This window comes from Brachyistius frenatus, unplaced genomic scaffold (assembly GCF_029030835.1).
Source record: "Brachyistius frenatus isolate BFR_SWC_R1_liver_20210118 unplaced genomic scaffold, ASM2903083v1 Contig_51, whole genome shotgun sequence".
NCBI lineage: Eukaryota > Metazoa > Chordata > Actinopteri > Embiotocidae > Brachyistius > Brachyistius frenatus.
In genome coordinates, this window is record NW_027210650.1 from 779,097 (window position 1) to 795,005 (window position 15,909).

The 15,909-nt window shown below is 42.1% G+C and overlaps 3 protein-coding genes across 3 annotated transcripts; 2 read left to right on the plus strand and 1 right to left on the minus strand.

Moving 5' to 3' along the window:
• Positions 1-1,132: 1,132 nt before the first annotated feature.
• On the plus strand, positions 1,133-6,156 carry prr15lb (proline rich 15 like b). Its single transcript, XM_069704580.1, has 2 exons — positions 1,133-1,314; positions 4,576-6,156. The coding sequence occupies exon 2, from the start codon at positions 4,604-4,606 to the stop codon at positions 4,937-4,939; it is 336 nt and encodes a 111-aa protein (XP_069560681.1). The 5' UTR covers positions 1,133-1,314; positions 4,576-4,603; the 3' UTR covers positions 4,940-6,156.
• On the minus strand, positions 6,135-10,040 carry pnpo (pyridoxamine 5'-phosphate oxidase). The gene is made up of 7 exons (XM_069704578.1): positions 9,445-10,040; positions 9,065-9,189; positions 8,846-8,945; positions 8,664-8,717; positions 8,215-8,343; positions 8,060-8,130; positions 6,135-7,667 (listed from the first exon to the last, which is right to left on the minus strand). Exons 1-7 carry the CDS (start codon positions 9,625-9,627, stop codon positions 7,502-7,504), a joined length of 828 nt encoding a protein of 275 aa, XP_069560679.1. The 5' UTR covers positions 9,628-10,040; the 3' UTR covers positions 6,135-7,501.
• Positions 10,041-10,055: 15 nt separating this feature from the next.
• mrpl10 (mitochondrial ribosomal protein L10) lies at positions 10,056-12,357 on the plus strand. The gene is made up of 5 exons (XM_069704579.1): positions 10,056-10,157; positions 10,381-10,550; positions 10,904-11,068; positions 11,166-11,310; positions 12,023-12,357. The coding sequence occupies exons 1-5, from the start codon at positions 10,118-10,120 to the stop codon at positions 12,247-12,249; spliced, it is 747 nt and encodes a 248-aa protein (XP_069560680.1). The 5' UTR covers positions 10,056-10,117; the 3' UTR covers positions 12,250-12,357.
• Positions 12,358-15,909: the final 3,552 nt, after the last annotated feature.

Here is a 15,909-nt window from a genome sequence, read left to right on the forward strand (position 1 = left end):
CCTTTATTTTTGGACCAGAAACTGATGTCAAGCAGTATATGATTGTAAACTCTCAGAAACTAAAATTACTATTACTTAGATTAGCCACACACACAAAAAATCTAAATATCTCAAAACAGCTTCAAAGAGACTCAAAACAACCACAAAACATCAAAATAGAGATGCAAAATGAACACCAATAGACACTAAATGACAAAAAAATAGACACAAATTGAACACAGTTAAATACAACTCCACTGCAGAGGACACAAAACAACCACTAAGAGACTCAAAACACATTCAATGTCACTTGTAGTTGTTTATGTGCCTCTTTTAGTCTTTTATGAAGCGAGTTTTTACAAAACCCAGGAGCCCGTTGGATCGTCATCTGTCCAAAATCTGACTCCACAATGTGATGAACCAGAAGTATAAAAGTATGAAGTAGTGCAAAACCTCAAAATGACGTTATTTTCAACCAGTAATAATAATTTGGTTCGACATTTTGTTTTCGTCCTCGTAACATCAGCCCACTTCCCTGTCCAGTCTGAGCAAACACAGATGTGATAAAAATGTTGTCACTGAAAACATCCTTCACACAACGCTTTGGTGTAACTCGTTAACTAGACTGTTAAGTCTCCTGCGTGCAGCAGCACCTCTCGAATGGCCTGATTTCAGGTCATTTGAATGACGACCAAACTTGCAAAGCGAGCGTCCATTCACCGCCTACGATTTTTACACGAGTCATGCAAAGCAGCTCTTTCTCTCCCTCCCTGTGTGTCTCCCTCTGCAGCTTCAAGTAATTTACTGAGACTTGGGACGGGAGCGACTTTATTCTGCTTCCAAATTCCACATTAAAACGATACAGTGGGATTTAAAGAGAGACTGATAAAGAGATTTTATTTGCAGTTTGGAGAAAAAGCTGCTCGCCCTCCTCCGGTTCACATTAACCCTGATGTCAGTGATCTCGATAGGGATGGCAGCTGGCCTGCAGAAAGGGCTCTCTAAAATCACATGGTTGCAACATTTACCCGGTAGTGCACTCAGCTGGGCGGGCTTTAGGTGTGTGTGTGTGTGTGTGTGTGTGTGTGTGTGTGTGTGTGTGTGTGTGTGTGTGTGTGTGTGTGTGTGTGTGTGTGTGTGTGTGTGTGTGTGTGTGTGCTGGAGGGGAGGACAGAGGGACATGGCAGGAGGGAGAGAGATGCTGCACCTGTGCACGATCACCTGTGGACAAGAAGAAGAAGAAGAAGTAACACAGAGTGGAGGGAAAGACTTTGTCAGCATGGCCGGACAGTTTCACATGTGAGAGTCTCCTTCAGCCGGCTCGTCATCAACAAGGTGAGCAAACAACATTGATACCGGCATGTTGACTTATTTCAATTGTTGTCTGTGATGTTTCAACAAGTTGTTAGAGCTGCAGTGACTCGGGGAAATTTTCCAAGGGGGGAAAAAAAAAGCCAAATATTTTATGTTCTCAACCTCTCAAATGTAAAAATTTGCTGCATTTTCTCATCTTTTATTAGTAAATTGAATATTTTTCAGGTTTTGAAGGGCAAAATATAACATTTGAAGAAATTGGCTTGTTCAACTTGCTGTATATGCTGTAGTGTTATTGTTAGATAAAGGCTGAAGTAAAAAAATGTAAGCAAGAATATTAAACATTTGACAAGTTCCAGCCTCTTAAATGTGAGAATTCACAGTGTTTTCTGACCTGATATGATAGTAAAATGATTATCTAAGTACAAAAGAAAACATCTGAAGATATAAACTTGGGCTACAGTAAATTGTGATGCATCTTTCCTTTTATTTTATTTTGGCGTTTAAAAGACAATTAACTGCATAATCAAATTAAGTTTGAACCCTATAAGAGACACAAATTCACAGTCTGACAATCTGAAATATTAGAAACAAAAAGAATTGAATCGTATGAATAAACTTTATGCTGAAGCACAGGCTGTAACACGGTGTACCGATTACCTCGGCAGGTGACGTTGCTCGTCTGTGCCGTGTTTGAACTGTCTGGGTGAGAATAAAACTGGTCTTAAAGTCATGAATTAACATTTTGGGAGGAAGAAAATCAACTTCCAGAATGTAAAATGTAAAAACAAACAATGAAAAGAATTACAGGCACTTTGATTGATGCAAATTAGCAGAAACACACAAATTCTCTTCAACTTTGGTGTCCCGGGGTCAACGGCAATGTTCGCCTGCCATAAAGGGACGAAACCTGAGAATCTAATGAACCTCCAGCTCCATTATGAGGGCAGTGCAGTCCTCAGTGCCCTTGGAGCCTCCTCCTCCTCCTCCTCCTCCTCCTCCTCCTCCTCTCCCTGCAGCTCAAACATGACGCTGCTGAAGGGCTTCGCGGCTGGTTAGTGATTTCCTGACCGTGGCCACACAGTGTTCCCTTCCCGCTGTGGTCTGTGAGGTCTCACACACACACACACACACACACACACACACACACATGCAGCAGAAATACATGGTAACTTATTAAAAAAAGAGCTATGGAGGGGCCTCCTTTATGTCAACAGGAGGTTTTTTTTTTTTTTTTTGTTGTCTCAAAGGTCACATTCAAGTCAAACACGGGCTCGCCAAAAGAAATATGTGAACATATTGTGCAGCCGAGCTTTAGCGAGGTGTGAAAGTGCCGCTCGGTTACTTTGTTCTGCAGAATGAAAAAACTGTTTGATGGAAAGTCAACTAACAAGATGCAAATGCTCTGTAAATGTTTGTAGCGGAGAGACTTTTCTTTTTGTTGAGGAATGAACTAACTTTCATGCTGCTGAAGGTATTTAGAAAAAAAGAAAGGAATTAACTTAAAAATGTATTGTTTTAATCTGAAAATCTGCAGAAGCTGAGAAACACTTTGAAGGAGATGGTTGCAGCTCGTAAAAGCTGGAAACGATCTGTGACCCGAGAATCTGAACACAACCAGGTTTAGAAATGAGCGTAATTATAAGCATAAGATTCGTAAAAGCCTGTATTACCAATATTCTAGTTACTATAGCAACCGTAACACGACGGTAAATAAAAGGCCCTCTGTGTCTTGAACCTTTGCTCAACCTGCCAGGTGCCTTCAACATCACATGCTCCAGATAAGAGTGAGATGAGTGTTTTTTGCAAAGGGCATGGACTCTTTATTTGCATAGGCGTTGCACAATAAAAAAACGACCACACCAAAGGAGGATCTACTTCCTGCCAGCCCTCATAAAAGAAAGAGATTGTAGCGTTTGTGAAACTCTTTAAAATTTTGTTTATACGAGCTTCATTTTATCCAGACGCTATATTTTGCATTTCATTGGCAGCCTAAAAGTCCAGGATTCAGTTGAGGTGTCGAATGTATTTAAGAAGTATTTGTGTATAAAAATGACCATCACTATATCTTAAAGCCCGAGAAAGACTTCATCAAATGTCTAGTTTTGTTTATCCGACAGAGACTTTTGTAATTTCGGACCAATAAAAGCAGCAAATTCTTCCATTTGGTAACCTGCAATTTTTTGAGGGGGATTTTTACTCGTAAATTGACTAAAATTATGAATCGCTTGTCAAAATACGACACAATTCTCCTTTTTATGTATTTATGTGATGTATTTAACAAACAGCACACAATAAAACAGTTTGAAATCCCTTTGATGTGATGTAACAGCTGTGTGTATCAGAAAGTCAACAGTTGTTTCATCAGGAAGTTATTTTGTCGTTACCACGGTAACCGGGCATCACAGGCACTCCCTGCGTATCAAACCCCGCACTTATCTTGTGATGCTAACAATAGAGGGGATTTTATTTGCTGTTATATAAGACGTTTTCCGAGTTCCTGGTTTCGGCGTTAAGGCGACAGCTTGCTTCCTCATCAGTAAGAAAAAAGTTTTTGTTTTTTTCTGACTTCATATCAGATCACATGGGAGTGACACTGGATCCTGTTCAGTTGTTTATTAATTCATCAGCTGAGAGCAGAGTGTCAGGTGTCGTCCCCGTCCCCCCCGTTAGGTTACAACCTCCTAATCACGGAGATGTGCCGCGGACGAGGGACGCCGACCGCGGTCACTGACTGCTTTTTTAGAAATGTATCTACACAGTACAGGACGGGACAGATGTCTTTATCAAACTGGCTGATTAACGATGACATCACATTAAAATGTCTGGCATGGACTCGGCAAACTAAAACCACCAGGATTTTATAAATACTCGTTGGTCACGATATCAGAAATATTGGTTCGATCCAAAGAAAGAGCTTTTAGTCACATGTCTTGGCTTTCATCAACACTTGGAGAGTGGTGGGTTACCATGGAGATGTGAGGTGCAGCTGTGGTCCAGCCAATCCCTGATCAATTCGATAAAGGCGTCCCTCAAGGATCGATATTGGGCTCACTGCTTTTTTTATTTTTACTTTGAACATTTATTGGTTTTATTGTGAAACTCAAAAGTAAATTTCTACGCTGATGACATCATCTTATTTATCATTGATCTCCACTGCTAAACCAGTTCAGATGCATTTAATGAATCCTTTACGCCCAGTAATCCCAGATGTACGTAGATACACGGTTACAGTGATCGTATGTTCTCCGCCTTCCTAACTGCGCTCTCTGGGCCCGGCAGGTCCGTCCCCCGTTCTCCAGTCGGCGCCATGGCCGACCCGAGCTGGTGGAAGCTGACCTTCTCGCGCAAGAAGTCCGAGTCCAAGGTTCTGTACGAGATCCCGGCGGAGTACGGCAGCAACACCGGGAACAAAGAGCACCCGGGCGGCAATCCTCCGTCTCCGGACCACGCGGACAGCCAGTTCAACGCCCGGCTGGAGAAGATCGTGGACAAATCGGCCACCAAGGGGCGCCACGTCAAGGTCTCGCACTCCGGCCGCTTCAAGGAGAAGAAGAAGGTCCGAGCCACGCTGGTCGAGAACCCCGATCTGTTCGCGGAGCACAACCTCAGTGACGAGAATCACAAAAAAAAGGCCGACAAATAGCCCGCAAAAAAAAAATAAAAAAAAAATGCATGTACGTGATCGCACACGTGACATAAACCGGCGTCATCGAAGGCTCTGAAGGAGACGCGAATACATGCAAACGACACGCGTGTTACCGTGTTACCGTGTTTCCAGACCCCGGTAGATACCGTCACCCACGGACTCACACCGAAACAAAACAACTCTCTGGACGATGGCGGAGCAGAGTGGGGACCAAACAAAGTACCGTGGACATTTTTCTTAAAGGTTTTACTCCTTTTTTTAAAATTTTGTGCTCTCACTGTTGTTTTAAATCTTCACAAATCATCACTGGCATGAAGGGAAAGTCTGACATCCTCATTGAAAAGCAGCAATCATTTTTATTTCCCTTATTTTTATGTCTTGCAAAATCAGTATGATTATGTCGACGCACAGACATTTTTTTTTTTATTACCTTTTTATGACCAAAGCACATAAACTTGATTTTTCATGATTCTGTCTGAAACATTTGGTGGCCCCCAAAATGTATTAAGCCACCCTTAAAATTGTATGCATTTTATCGCAGTAGATAATTAAAAGTCAAAGCAAACGGCATTTATGTGAACGAACCTGATTTATTTATTGTAAAAGGTTTGTTTAGAGGTGTGTAAAAGTTGTTTTTATTAACGGATCAAATATCAGTTTATGCAACATTTTTATGAATGAGCCTCATGAAGTTTGATCGTTTAACTGCACAAAATACTTTTTGGGGCCACCGTATTCAGTTTGATAAATTTAAAAAAAAAAGTAAGACATGCTGTTTATAAAATCTTCCTCTATTGTTTGTAATAAATAGAAGAAGACGTTAATTTTAAAAGGGTTTTGTGTATTTTATGTCTGCAGACGGGAGACGGCGATGACGTTGATTTTAGTAACATCATTCTCTTTATGTTCCCGAGATGTTTGTTATTTCACCTGAGCTTATGTTGGCTGGTTTTGTTGCCATGGTGATCGTAAGCAGACACTGACATCTAACACCCGCTGGCTGCTTTTACCTTTTTGTATTCCAGCATTCCTGATGTCAGTTCACAGATGAATCATTTAGTCATTCATAAAAAAAACCCCATCTAATTAACTTAATATTTCCATCTTTTTGAGTCCTTAATTGTTAGTCTTTAATGTTTGCATCTGTTGTGCTTACTGACACCTGCTGGCCAAACATGGACTTACACCTCAGTTAGAAATTCAACTTTTATTAATGGCTCTTTTCCCCAGTTAATTCAAGTCAAACAAATGCACAACAATCACATCCTCACAGACTACAAGACACACAAGAGTTGGCATGATTAACACCATCGGCTCTTTTAATCTCACTGTTAAAAGACCGTTATATTCACTGTCATAGACTGCTACGATCAATTCATATTGAATTTAAGTCAGCTAACTGATGGCAAAATATGAATTATTTCACAGGTTACATATTTTCCTTTAAATTCCCTGAAAGAAACTGTAAAGTCACAAAAATATCTGAAAATTACGATAACTTTCGGTACCAATTAAAAGAAAAATGGATACATGACTCAGCTGTTTTACAATGAATTAATTCAAATTCAGTGCGAACATGATCTAAATAATCTTTAGTGAGTAATCGAATGGTCATTTTAACATGTAAAAATGTAAAATATGTCTTGATGGACCAATACAATTGAACAAAAATGTTAACGGTAACAAATAATAAAGGAAACTTATTGTAATGAAGTGCAGAAAAGTTTGTCATAAAATCTACTGTATAATATTCCCTGTTTATTGATATTGTGGAAATGCGGAAGTTCAACTATATGTTTATTATTGAGGTCATTGGCAGGTGTTTTTTGTTTTTGTGTTTCCTATTTACTCACCTCTGAATATATTAACAGTGCAAGACATTACAAACACTTGCTACGGCCTAATTACCTAATTAAGTGGCCTCAGTATATTTGGTTTAAAAAAAATTGTATACTCAAACTCTCCATTTTCCTTATAATTAGTACAAAATAACATACTGTAGTTTTAGACACCTTTTTGGAACCTAGTAGGAAATTATAGACCTGTAAAAGAAAAAAGAAGAAAAGAAAATGGACCACATGGTGTTGCATCTACAGAGAACAACATGATGACTCAGCTCCATATGTGAAGATATTCTGGTTCAGATTGTGCTTTTCAACAATTTTTTGTATGTCCTAAAGGTCAATGATAAACAACCACGAGTCACGCTGTCAATCATTATTTGACAGGATCAGGTGGAGATTTGCTGTCAGTACACTTTTTTAAAAATCTTTTTACTGTACAATGGATGGAAAATGTTAGTGACGTTTGGCATCTCGAAGAAAAAAAAAAAAATCCTACAAAAAGAAGCTCCTATTTAATAAACATCAAACGGTTTCTTTTAGATGTTTGTTATTAGAAGTGAGGTAACCATGGTGATTTTTTTTATTTTTTAAGATTAATTACGACATATCTGGACTTCCCTTCATAAAACAGTCTGCCTTTTTTTTTTCTTCTTCTTCTTTCTTTGGATTAATGACGTCATAGCTGGACTTCCCTTCCGCCCGGTGGAGGTCCGTCTCACGGGGACAGTCTCCGGTACACCCAGCCTCCCTCCGCCGGGTGCTGGAAGTCTCCCGGCTCGGGCTCTCCGTCCTCCGGCTTGGTGAAGACGATGCGGTCGTGGAGCCGGTTGGTCTGTCCCTGCCAGAACTCCATCAGAGAAGGCTTGACGATGTAGCCGCCCCTGTGAGCGGAGAGCGCGGCACCGGGACCGGACGGTCAGAACCGGGAGAGAGTTAGCAGGTCAGCTTAGAGAGCTAATTAAGAAACAGTTAGTAGCATTTTAACTGACTCCTCCTTTTTTCCCCCCCTTTTCACTATTTATTATTTTTGGTAAATAATTCTTCTGTTTAGCAGAATAACATTTTTCTATCAGCTCCCTGCTTTTTTTTTTTTTTTTTTTCCAAAACAGCGTACCAAAAGCTTCTTTACATTCAGTATCAAATTTAACATTTAATATAATTGTTTAATCCGAATGGTGCGTTTGTGTGTCGTGTAAAACGTGGGTTCAAAACTCTTCTTGTTTCTGTTTGATAACGGACAAAAAAAAAAAATTAAAAAAAAGGTGACGCTCACCAGTAGTCGGGCATCGGCACCTCGGTGTCCTTGTACTTCTCCTCCAGCTCTGCATTTTTCTGCCGTAGATACTAAAAAAAATAAAAATAAATAAAAATTAAAAAATTAAATGATGAGAATTGAGAATCCCGACGTCGGTAAGTTTTCGTTCTCACGTTTCTGTCGGGAACCGGAGCGCTCTGTCGGCTCACGACGGCCCCGATCTGGCTGCTCTTTGGCCGGGAGTGGAAGTAGTCGCACGAGCTCTGGTAGGGGATCCGCTCCACTCGGCCTTCGATGCGAATCTGCATATGGAAATTAAAAAATATATAAATACACATTCATCTTAGAGAAAACACAACAACTGTGAAGTATTATCAAAAATGTTTATAATTCATCATGGTTCTGTTGGAGGTTTCTTCCTGTTAAAAGGGAGTTTTTCCCTCCAAGCTTATGTGGGAATTGTTGGGTTTCTCTGTATAATGTTGGAAAGTTCATCTGCAAGAACTTTAATGTGTTAAAGAGCCATGAAATAACCCGTGTTGTGATTTGGCCGCTATATGAATAAAATGTAATTGAATTGAATGAGAGAGAAATGGGTAGGAACTTTAAAGCTGCTTGTTACCTGTCTGTTCAAAGGTTCCCAGTAGAAGACCAGGCAGGCGTACGGGTTGCCCTCCTGCATGCGGGAAATAAAACCGATCAGATGGGCACTCACCGATCAATACAGCAAGACGAGCAACGAATAAACCAGAAAAACCTGACAAATCATAAAGTAAATATCAATAAATCAAACAAGTCTCTCACCAGCTCTGAACCTTTCCGGCTCTCGTAGTTTGTGAAGAAGCGGAAGCCTTTGTCGCTGTAACCTTTCAGGAGGACCATACGCGCCGACGGACGTCCTTCTCTGAGACAGACCGGAGACCGATTTGAAAACAACAACAACAACGTGGAAAATAAAATCAGGACGTTTCATTCGTCCAAAGTGGAGGTGGAGGTGGAGGTGGTGGTGGTGTCGTTACCTACTTGGAGGCTGTGGCGATGCACATGGCGTTGGCCTCTCCGACTTCAGGGCACTTTGTGGCTTCATCAAACCAGTTTCCAAACTGCTTGATGGGGTCCAGAGATGCCAGGTGACTCTCCTCGAAGCACTGTGTGGAGGAAATAAATAAATACATAAATAAATAAAAACAGCCAATCACAGACACTTAATACTCTTACATAAACTAGGCCAAGAAGTCAACGTGCAGGTGTGCGAAACATCTGGAAGAGCACGAGGACACAATATACCTGCTTTCCTCAGCTGGATCACAAACTGTATTCAATGCAGTCGCAGGTGCACAAACTGGGTTTATTTACACCATCACCACCGGGTTTACGTTACACACTGCCTCCTCGCTCCTCACCTCCTCGTCTCCTTTGTACTTCCTCCTCATGTCGCTCAGGTCCATGCTCGCGCCGTCGCTCGTCGATTTTCTGCAGAAGTTCAAGGTGACGACGCGTCGCACCGCCGGAGAGCCTCGAGACGGGAGGTTTCCACCAAACAAACAGCTGTACCTCGATAAAGTCGCACTGAGTATGCGCCTCATGCCTGTCAAACTGGCGCTGACGTAACCTTGCGCATGCCCCGCCCCCTTTACGTCAAACTATGACGCAAACGTGCAAGTTTTACAACCAAGTGTTAAAGTACAACAGAACATTTCTACACTTACACACGAGACATTTTACGGTTGTGTGAACAGCAGATATGACGTAAACACAAAGATCCAAAAAGCGATGACGGCTCCTCGTCGAAGTGATGCTGCATTCAGGTACTACGGGAAAAAAAAGCTTTAGCATCCAGATGTATACGTCATAGTTTAGTCAACATTTGTTTGGCGCCAGATTACAACTCTGAAACAGTTTTTGATTGAAATGAAGTCTGGTTTTAAATTAACAATCAGTTTTTGAAAACCCGCAAAAGGTTATAAAATAATCTGATCGATTGAATTTCTTTTTTTACCGATGTGCCATTGAACGCAGCATCGGTGCCATCGTCACTTCCTGTACAGCTTCTTTTTTTTCCTTTTCCTGCGAAAGATGGCGGCGACCTTGTGTGTAAAGTTGCTGCCGAAACAAGGTAAATATTCACTAAAATCTCCATTTCTCGAGTCATCTTTTTTTATTAGTCCGCAGCAGGTTGTTAACGTGTCCGCGTTAAGAGAGCTAGCGGCTGTTAGCCGTGTTAGCTGCCGCTTCGGTGAAGCTGCAAGTGGTTTTGTTTTTCTGTTAGCATGTTAGCATGTTAGCATATTGGTGACGGTGGTGACGGTGGTGACGGTGGGGGTCTGTTCGGCTTTCAGGATGGCTGCCCATCACGCACAGTGTCCGGCACGGCTCCAAGGCTGTGACCCGCCACAGGAAGCCGCTGCACATCCTCAGGCAGAAGCTCCTGGCTGTGACGCAGTACGTGCCTCCTCCGCGCGCCGCTCCTCCGGGAGCCTACCCGTCACTCACCGTGCACTTCCGGGAGGTAAGTCGGCAAAACACGCGCTCATCCCGTCCCTGGAAACATCCGATGTTTGTTTGGGGTCAATCTGATGGAAAAAAAAAAAAAGAAAGGTCAACAGAGTTTCAGAAAATCTTGAGTGACGTTCAGGTTTCGAGAAGGGGGCGGGGCTTCACCGTCCGAGACCCGAAGAAGGGCGGAGTCAGATCAGGAGACCCCAGCTGGGTTTTTCTCCTGTGACCTGTGTCACCGTTGAATTCGTCCCCCGCAGGGTCAGACGGTCAACACCGAGTTCTCCGGGGAACCTTCTGAAGGTTTTTCTATTTTTAATAGTTTTGTTGTGTCGCTTCACTTCGAGACGATCTCTCCTCCTCCAGGAAACCGGGTTGACGTTGATCATGAAGCGGAATTTGAAGAAGATGTTCGAGGACTGCAGAATGATCGCCGTGGTCCAGAACAACAGCTGCAACGCCGACGACATGATAACTATCAAGCACCGACTGCACAAACACGGCGTCGCCGTCAAGTTCTTCCCCAACCAGGTAAAACCGGAACCGCGTTTTTGTTTATTTATTTATTTTAATCACGCGTCGTCGGACGCCGTTTCTTTGATCTGCGATCGTCCCGTTTCGTCTTCAGGTGATTCGGTCGTTCCTCAGCGACTCCGTTTACTGTAACTTGGCTCCTCTGTTCGTCGGTCCGACGGCGCTGGTCGTCAGCAAAGAGCCGAAGGCGAAGGAGGTGCTGACGGTGCTGAAGTCCAGCCCGCAGATGACGCTCCTGGGTACGTTCAGCGTTTCCTCCCTTTCTGGATCGTCTGGTTATCGGTTAATAAAGTTTTCGACGCCGATTAAATATGGTAGAAAGTGTGTGTGTGTGTGTGTGTGTGTGCAAATTAAGGGTCCAAGTGAATCAGATATTGTTCATTAAATCAAACATAGAAATTAATCTATCTGGTAATTAATTAATTAATAGAAATTAAAAAAGTTGAAATCATTGTTTCCAAAATAAAACACAATTTCAAGTCGAAGTCGAACTTTTTTGGAGAATAAATCAAAATACTCGCTTTGCTCGTACGAGTCTACAAGATGAACTCTTACAGTTGAACCGCAGAATCGGTTTTGATGGACCGATGTGGTGGTATCCATGGTTACACCTGCTCGCAGTCCAAAGAGGACGCGTTGTTTCACGAAACGCAATCGGACAAGTGAAGCGAGTTTGATCCCGGAGGTCCCAGTATTTTGACTTTATTCTTGAAATGTAAATCATTTTTATTCTCAAAAGAAGACGCGCTGCGGACGTTGAGCTCGTGACGGCAGCCGCTCTCGTTTTGATCGTCACTAACGTCTCGGACCGGTCCGCTCTCGTTTTGATCGTCACTAACGTCTCGGACCGGTCCGCTCTCATTTTGATCGTCACTAACGTCTCGGACCGGTCCGCTCTCGTTTTGATCGTCACTAACGTCTCGGACCGGTCCGCTCTCGTCTCACCGACAGGCGGCTGCATCGACGACACGCTGCTGAGCGCGCAGGGCATCGTCGGCTACTCCAAGCTGCCGTCGGTGACCGTCGTCCGGGGCGAGCTGGTCAGCGGGCTCACCGTGATGACCTCCCGCACGGCCGCCCTGCTGCAGCGCCACCCGGCCCACCTGTCCGCCCTCCTCCGGCGGTACGTCGAGCAGCGGAGCCCGGAGGGGGCTCCGACGGCGCCGGAGGCCACGTAGAGCTTTCGCGGGACGTTTACTGGGACTTGTTGACTTGGAGGATCTGCAGCGAGGCGGAAACGACGAGGCGGATGCACGCTTTTTAAAGTCTGCAAAAAAAAAAAAGAAGTTTACTCAACTCTTGAGTGAAGCAGCTGGTGGTAAATCACAGATTTAGGAGACGTGACTGGTTTCACTGCACCTCAGCGTCATGGTGGAGTTACTGGCCAGACAATGCTGCAAACATGTACTTTATTTAAGGATATTTGTCATATATTAATAAATGACGTGAACTCTTTGTTGCTCAGGCTCACAGTTATTTTTAATCGAAGACATTTTGTGGTTATTTTCTCGGTCTTATTGAAGGATTGTTGCAAGTAATCACGCTCCAGTTTATCTTGGACAAAGATTTGTACCTTAAGATAAAAATAAATAAACCAAACATTTTAAAACATTCATTGAAATAAACTGCTCCAGCCAAAATAAACAGAAGTGGTCACAGACCCTGAAACTTAATCTGCAGATTACAGCATGTTAATCTGGGGCGGTTAGTCTATTATGGTCTGCAGGCAGACATGACTCAAGACTCATTCTTCTACAGAAGAGCAGAAATTATTATTTTTTGATTCAGTCTCTAAAATACAGGTGCATTTCACTGGATTTACATCAAAATAATCAAATGTGCTTTTATTTCATGGCAGAATTAGAGGAACTGCAGACCTGCTTAAATTACAAGTTATAATGTACAGTGAGTGAAGAAAATATGATCACGTGCTGGTGTTTTTCAGGAAGTTGTTCATTATTATGTACAAGCCTTTACTTTTCCCTTAAATACACTACTCATGGTTTTGTCGAGGCCCTTTGAACTCGCAACCTTTACTTCCCGCTTCAATGTGAGCAAACTGTGCAGCGTGAGAGGAGCCCGGCTAGATTTACCCTCCGCCACATCTCTGCTCGACACTCGCTGTAATTCCAGTTAATGCGGATAATGCCCAGGACACATCGCGCACGGCTGCGCGCCGCCGGCGACGCGCGGCGCTCCTTGGATTTGGAAGGCGCTCGTGTCACCCACCGGCAGAGAGGGCGGGATTAGGCGGTCAGATTTAGTGATCATCTGTGGATATAACATGTCGTTTGAGTCTTTTGGTTTTTCTTAAATGAACGGTTGTCGACATGGTGATTCATCACAGGTTCCTGAACGCCAAATGAGACCTTTGTTGGATTAATCGGGACGCAGAAGGAAAGCAGCAGACGATGAGAGCCGGAGGTCAATTTCAGGTAAGAGTTTTTAAACTGGTTTTGGCACAATTAATCAAGAAAACACGACATGAATAAGTGCGAAAGTTTGGTTTAAATCCTGCAATAAAACACTGGAAAAAACGGGATAACATTCAGAATATTATTTAGCTACGACATGTGCCATAGTCTCTGACGTGAATGCGTCATGGCAACCTGTTTTTAAGTGTTAAAATACGAAAAGGAAAAAAACAACTATTTGTCTGAAATGTTTGCATGGTGTCCTTCCCCCTGTGTACCGAGGCAGAGACGTCTTAATGGGCTTTAGATAAGAGCCTGTGCAGCCTTTAATAGTTCACAAGGACCCTAAAGGACTTCAGCCAGACTCGGCATTAAGGACTATTACCACTAAAATATATCAGTGCAAGTCTTTTACTGTCTCTATTAACAAGCTGTCCTCTGATTATGGATTTCAAACAGAGCTCAGACTTTGTCTTGAGAGTTTATTTCAAATGTTTACAGGGTTGAAAAGACTCATTCATATATATATATGGCATCCTCTGAGCTGATCTACATGTTATTGGCAACCGATTTTTATTAAAAAAAGAGATGATAACTTTCATAATGTGCGCATCTTAACCGCAGCCTCTGGCAGGAAGCCGTCTTCACCTTGTCTAACTTTTGTTGGTCACCGTTTTCTTGCAAGCTCACCTTTTCTGGACCGAGCGTTCGTGGAAACAGCAGTTTAGCAAATATCATGCCAGATTCTCATTCTGTCTCATTCCTTATTGCGTTCTTAAAGTTTGTAGAAACTTAATTGAGTAGGATTGCTTTACATTTTCTGAAAGTTCTCAACCTCATATGTATGTAACTATAGTATTTATACTGTAAATAATAGCGTTTCAATCACTAGTTCTGCAAAAGTAGGCGACAAAAAGCTTCAAATCTAAAATAAAAGTCTGAAGTCTTTTATTAAAGCCATGAGTCAACCGTTATCAAACTTTCTTTACGTGTCCCGAGAAATTACAACCAGCTTTTGTATGTTAGATATTCTGTATGTTCCTTCTTGAGTGAGCGAGCTCAGAAACCTGCAAATCCTTTCATCCTGTTTCCACCACATGGTTTCATTACAGAGGTCAGTTACTGTCGTCCGCTCCGGCCTTTACATAACAGCGAGGCAGGCCGCTTGTGGACAGATTTAGACACGTATCAGTCTGAATGCAACAAACTGATTTAGCATCCTGTGAGCGGTCTTATATTCACCGTTATATACTGAAAAAAAAAAAATCTAAAATACACCAGCAGCATCAAAGGAAGCTGTGTGACATCAGCAGGGCGGAAAACTGTAAGTTTGAAAATACATTTTCATTCTCACATCTTCAGTGATTCTGCAGACAAACACAAACATAGAGACTCTCAGTTCAACTCCATTTTTATTTATAAAGCACGTTTACATACAACAAAAGTTGACCAAAGTGCTGCTCAACATCAGTGATGTCTACGTTAAAATACAAATAAGAAAATAAAGTGAAATAAAATTTTTTTAAAAAAAGATAAAACCTGGAAACAGCAGCTTTCCTTCATATAAAGTTGCAAACTACCAAATTCAATGCAAATGCACACACAAAGTGTTGCAAACGCTTGGCGGGAAATATATAGTTCCTCCAAATGACGTGTTGTCATTGTCTCAGTGATTTTCAGCTACGTGTCTTGAAATAAAACCTCTATTTGTAAAAAGAAGTATTTATGTACATTTTAATCTCTTCAACTGGAATAACTTTTGACCTTTGTATATATTTATGCATCTAAAATACTTTGTAAACGTGTTTATTAAAAGTGTTATATAAATGAAGGATGTTATTATTGTCATTTCATAACCTGGTGATTTAACAGTACCTTGATAATAAAAACAGGACCCAAGTTTTAAATGTTGTTTCTTTTGTGATCGCCGACACTTTTAATGTTGAGTCGGTGCTCTCCGCCTTGGGATCGAGTCTCTACACGTCCAAGTAGCTAAAAACATCTCTCGAAAAACCAATTAAGCAGAGGTTAATCCTGTCCTCGCAGGCGGTATTGGCCACGGTGTCGCATACAAGGCTGGATTATCAAGCGGGCAAACCGCCCAGGGGGCCCAGAAAGCCACGGGTTCATCCACCTCCACTGCTTTTATCAATTTAAATAGTTACAAATAAGTTAAGTTATTTTGAATAATAAAGTTCAATATCAACTCAGTGAGTCCTGTATTAATTAGGGTTAATATTAAGGTGGGGGTGTCGGACCTTTATTATTTTAATTAAGTGATTCCCAAACTGTGGTAGGTGTAGCACTGGCGGTACAACGAGACTCCAACTGGTGGTCCGCAAGAGATTTTTTGAAAGGCCAACGGTTGCACGAGGCTAAAAAAAAAAGGTCATTTAAACGTATTTTATTGCCGACAAGTTATTA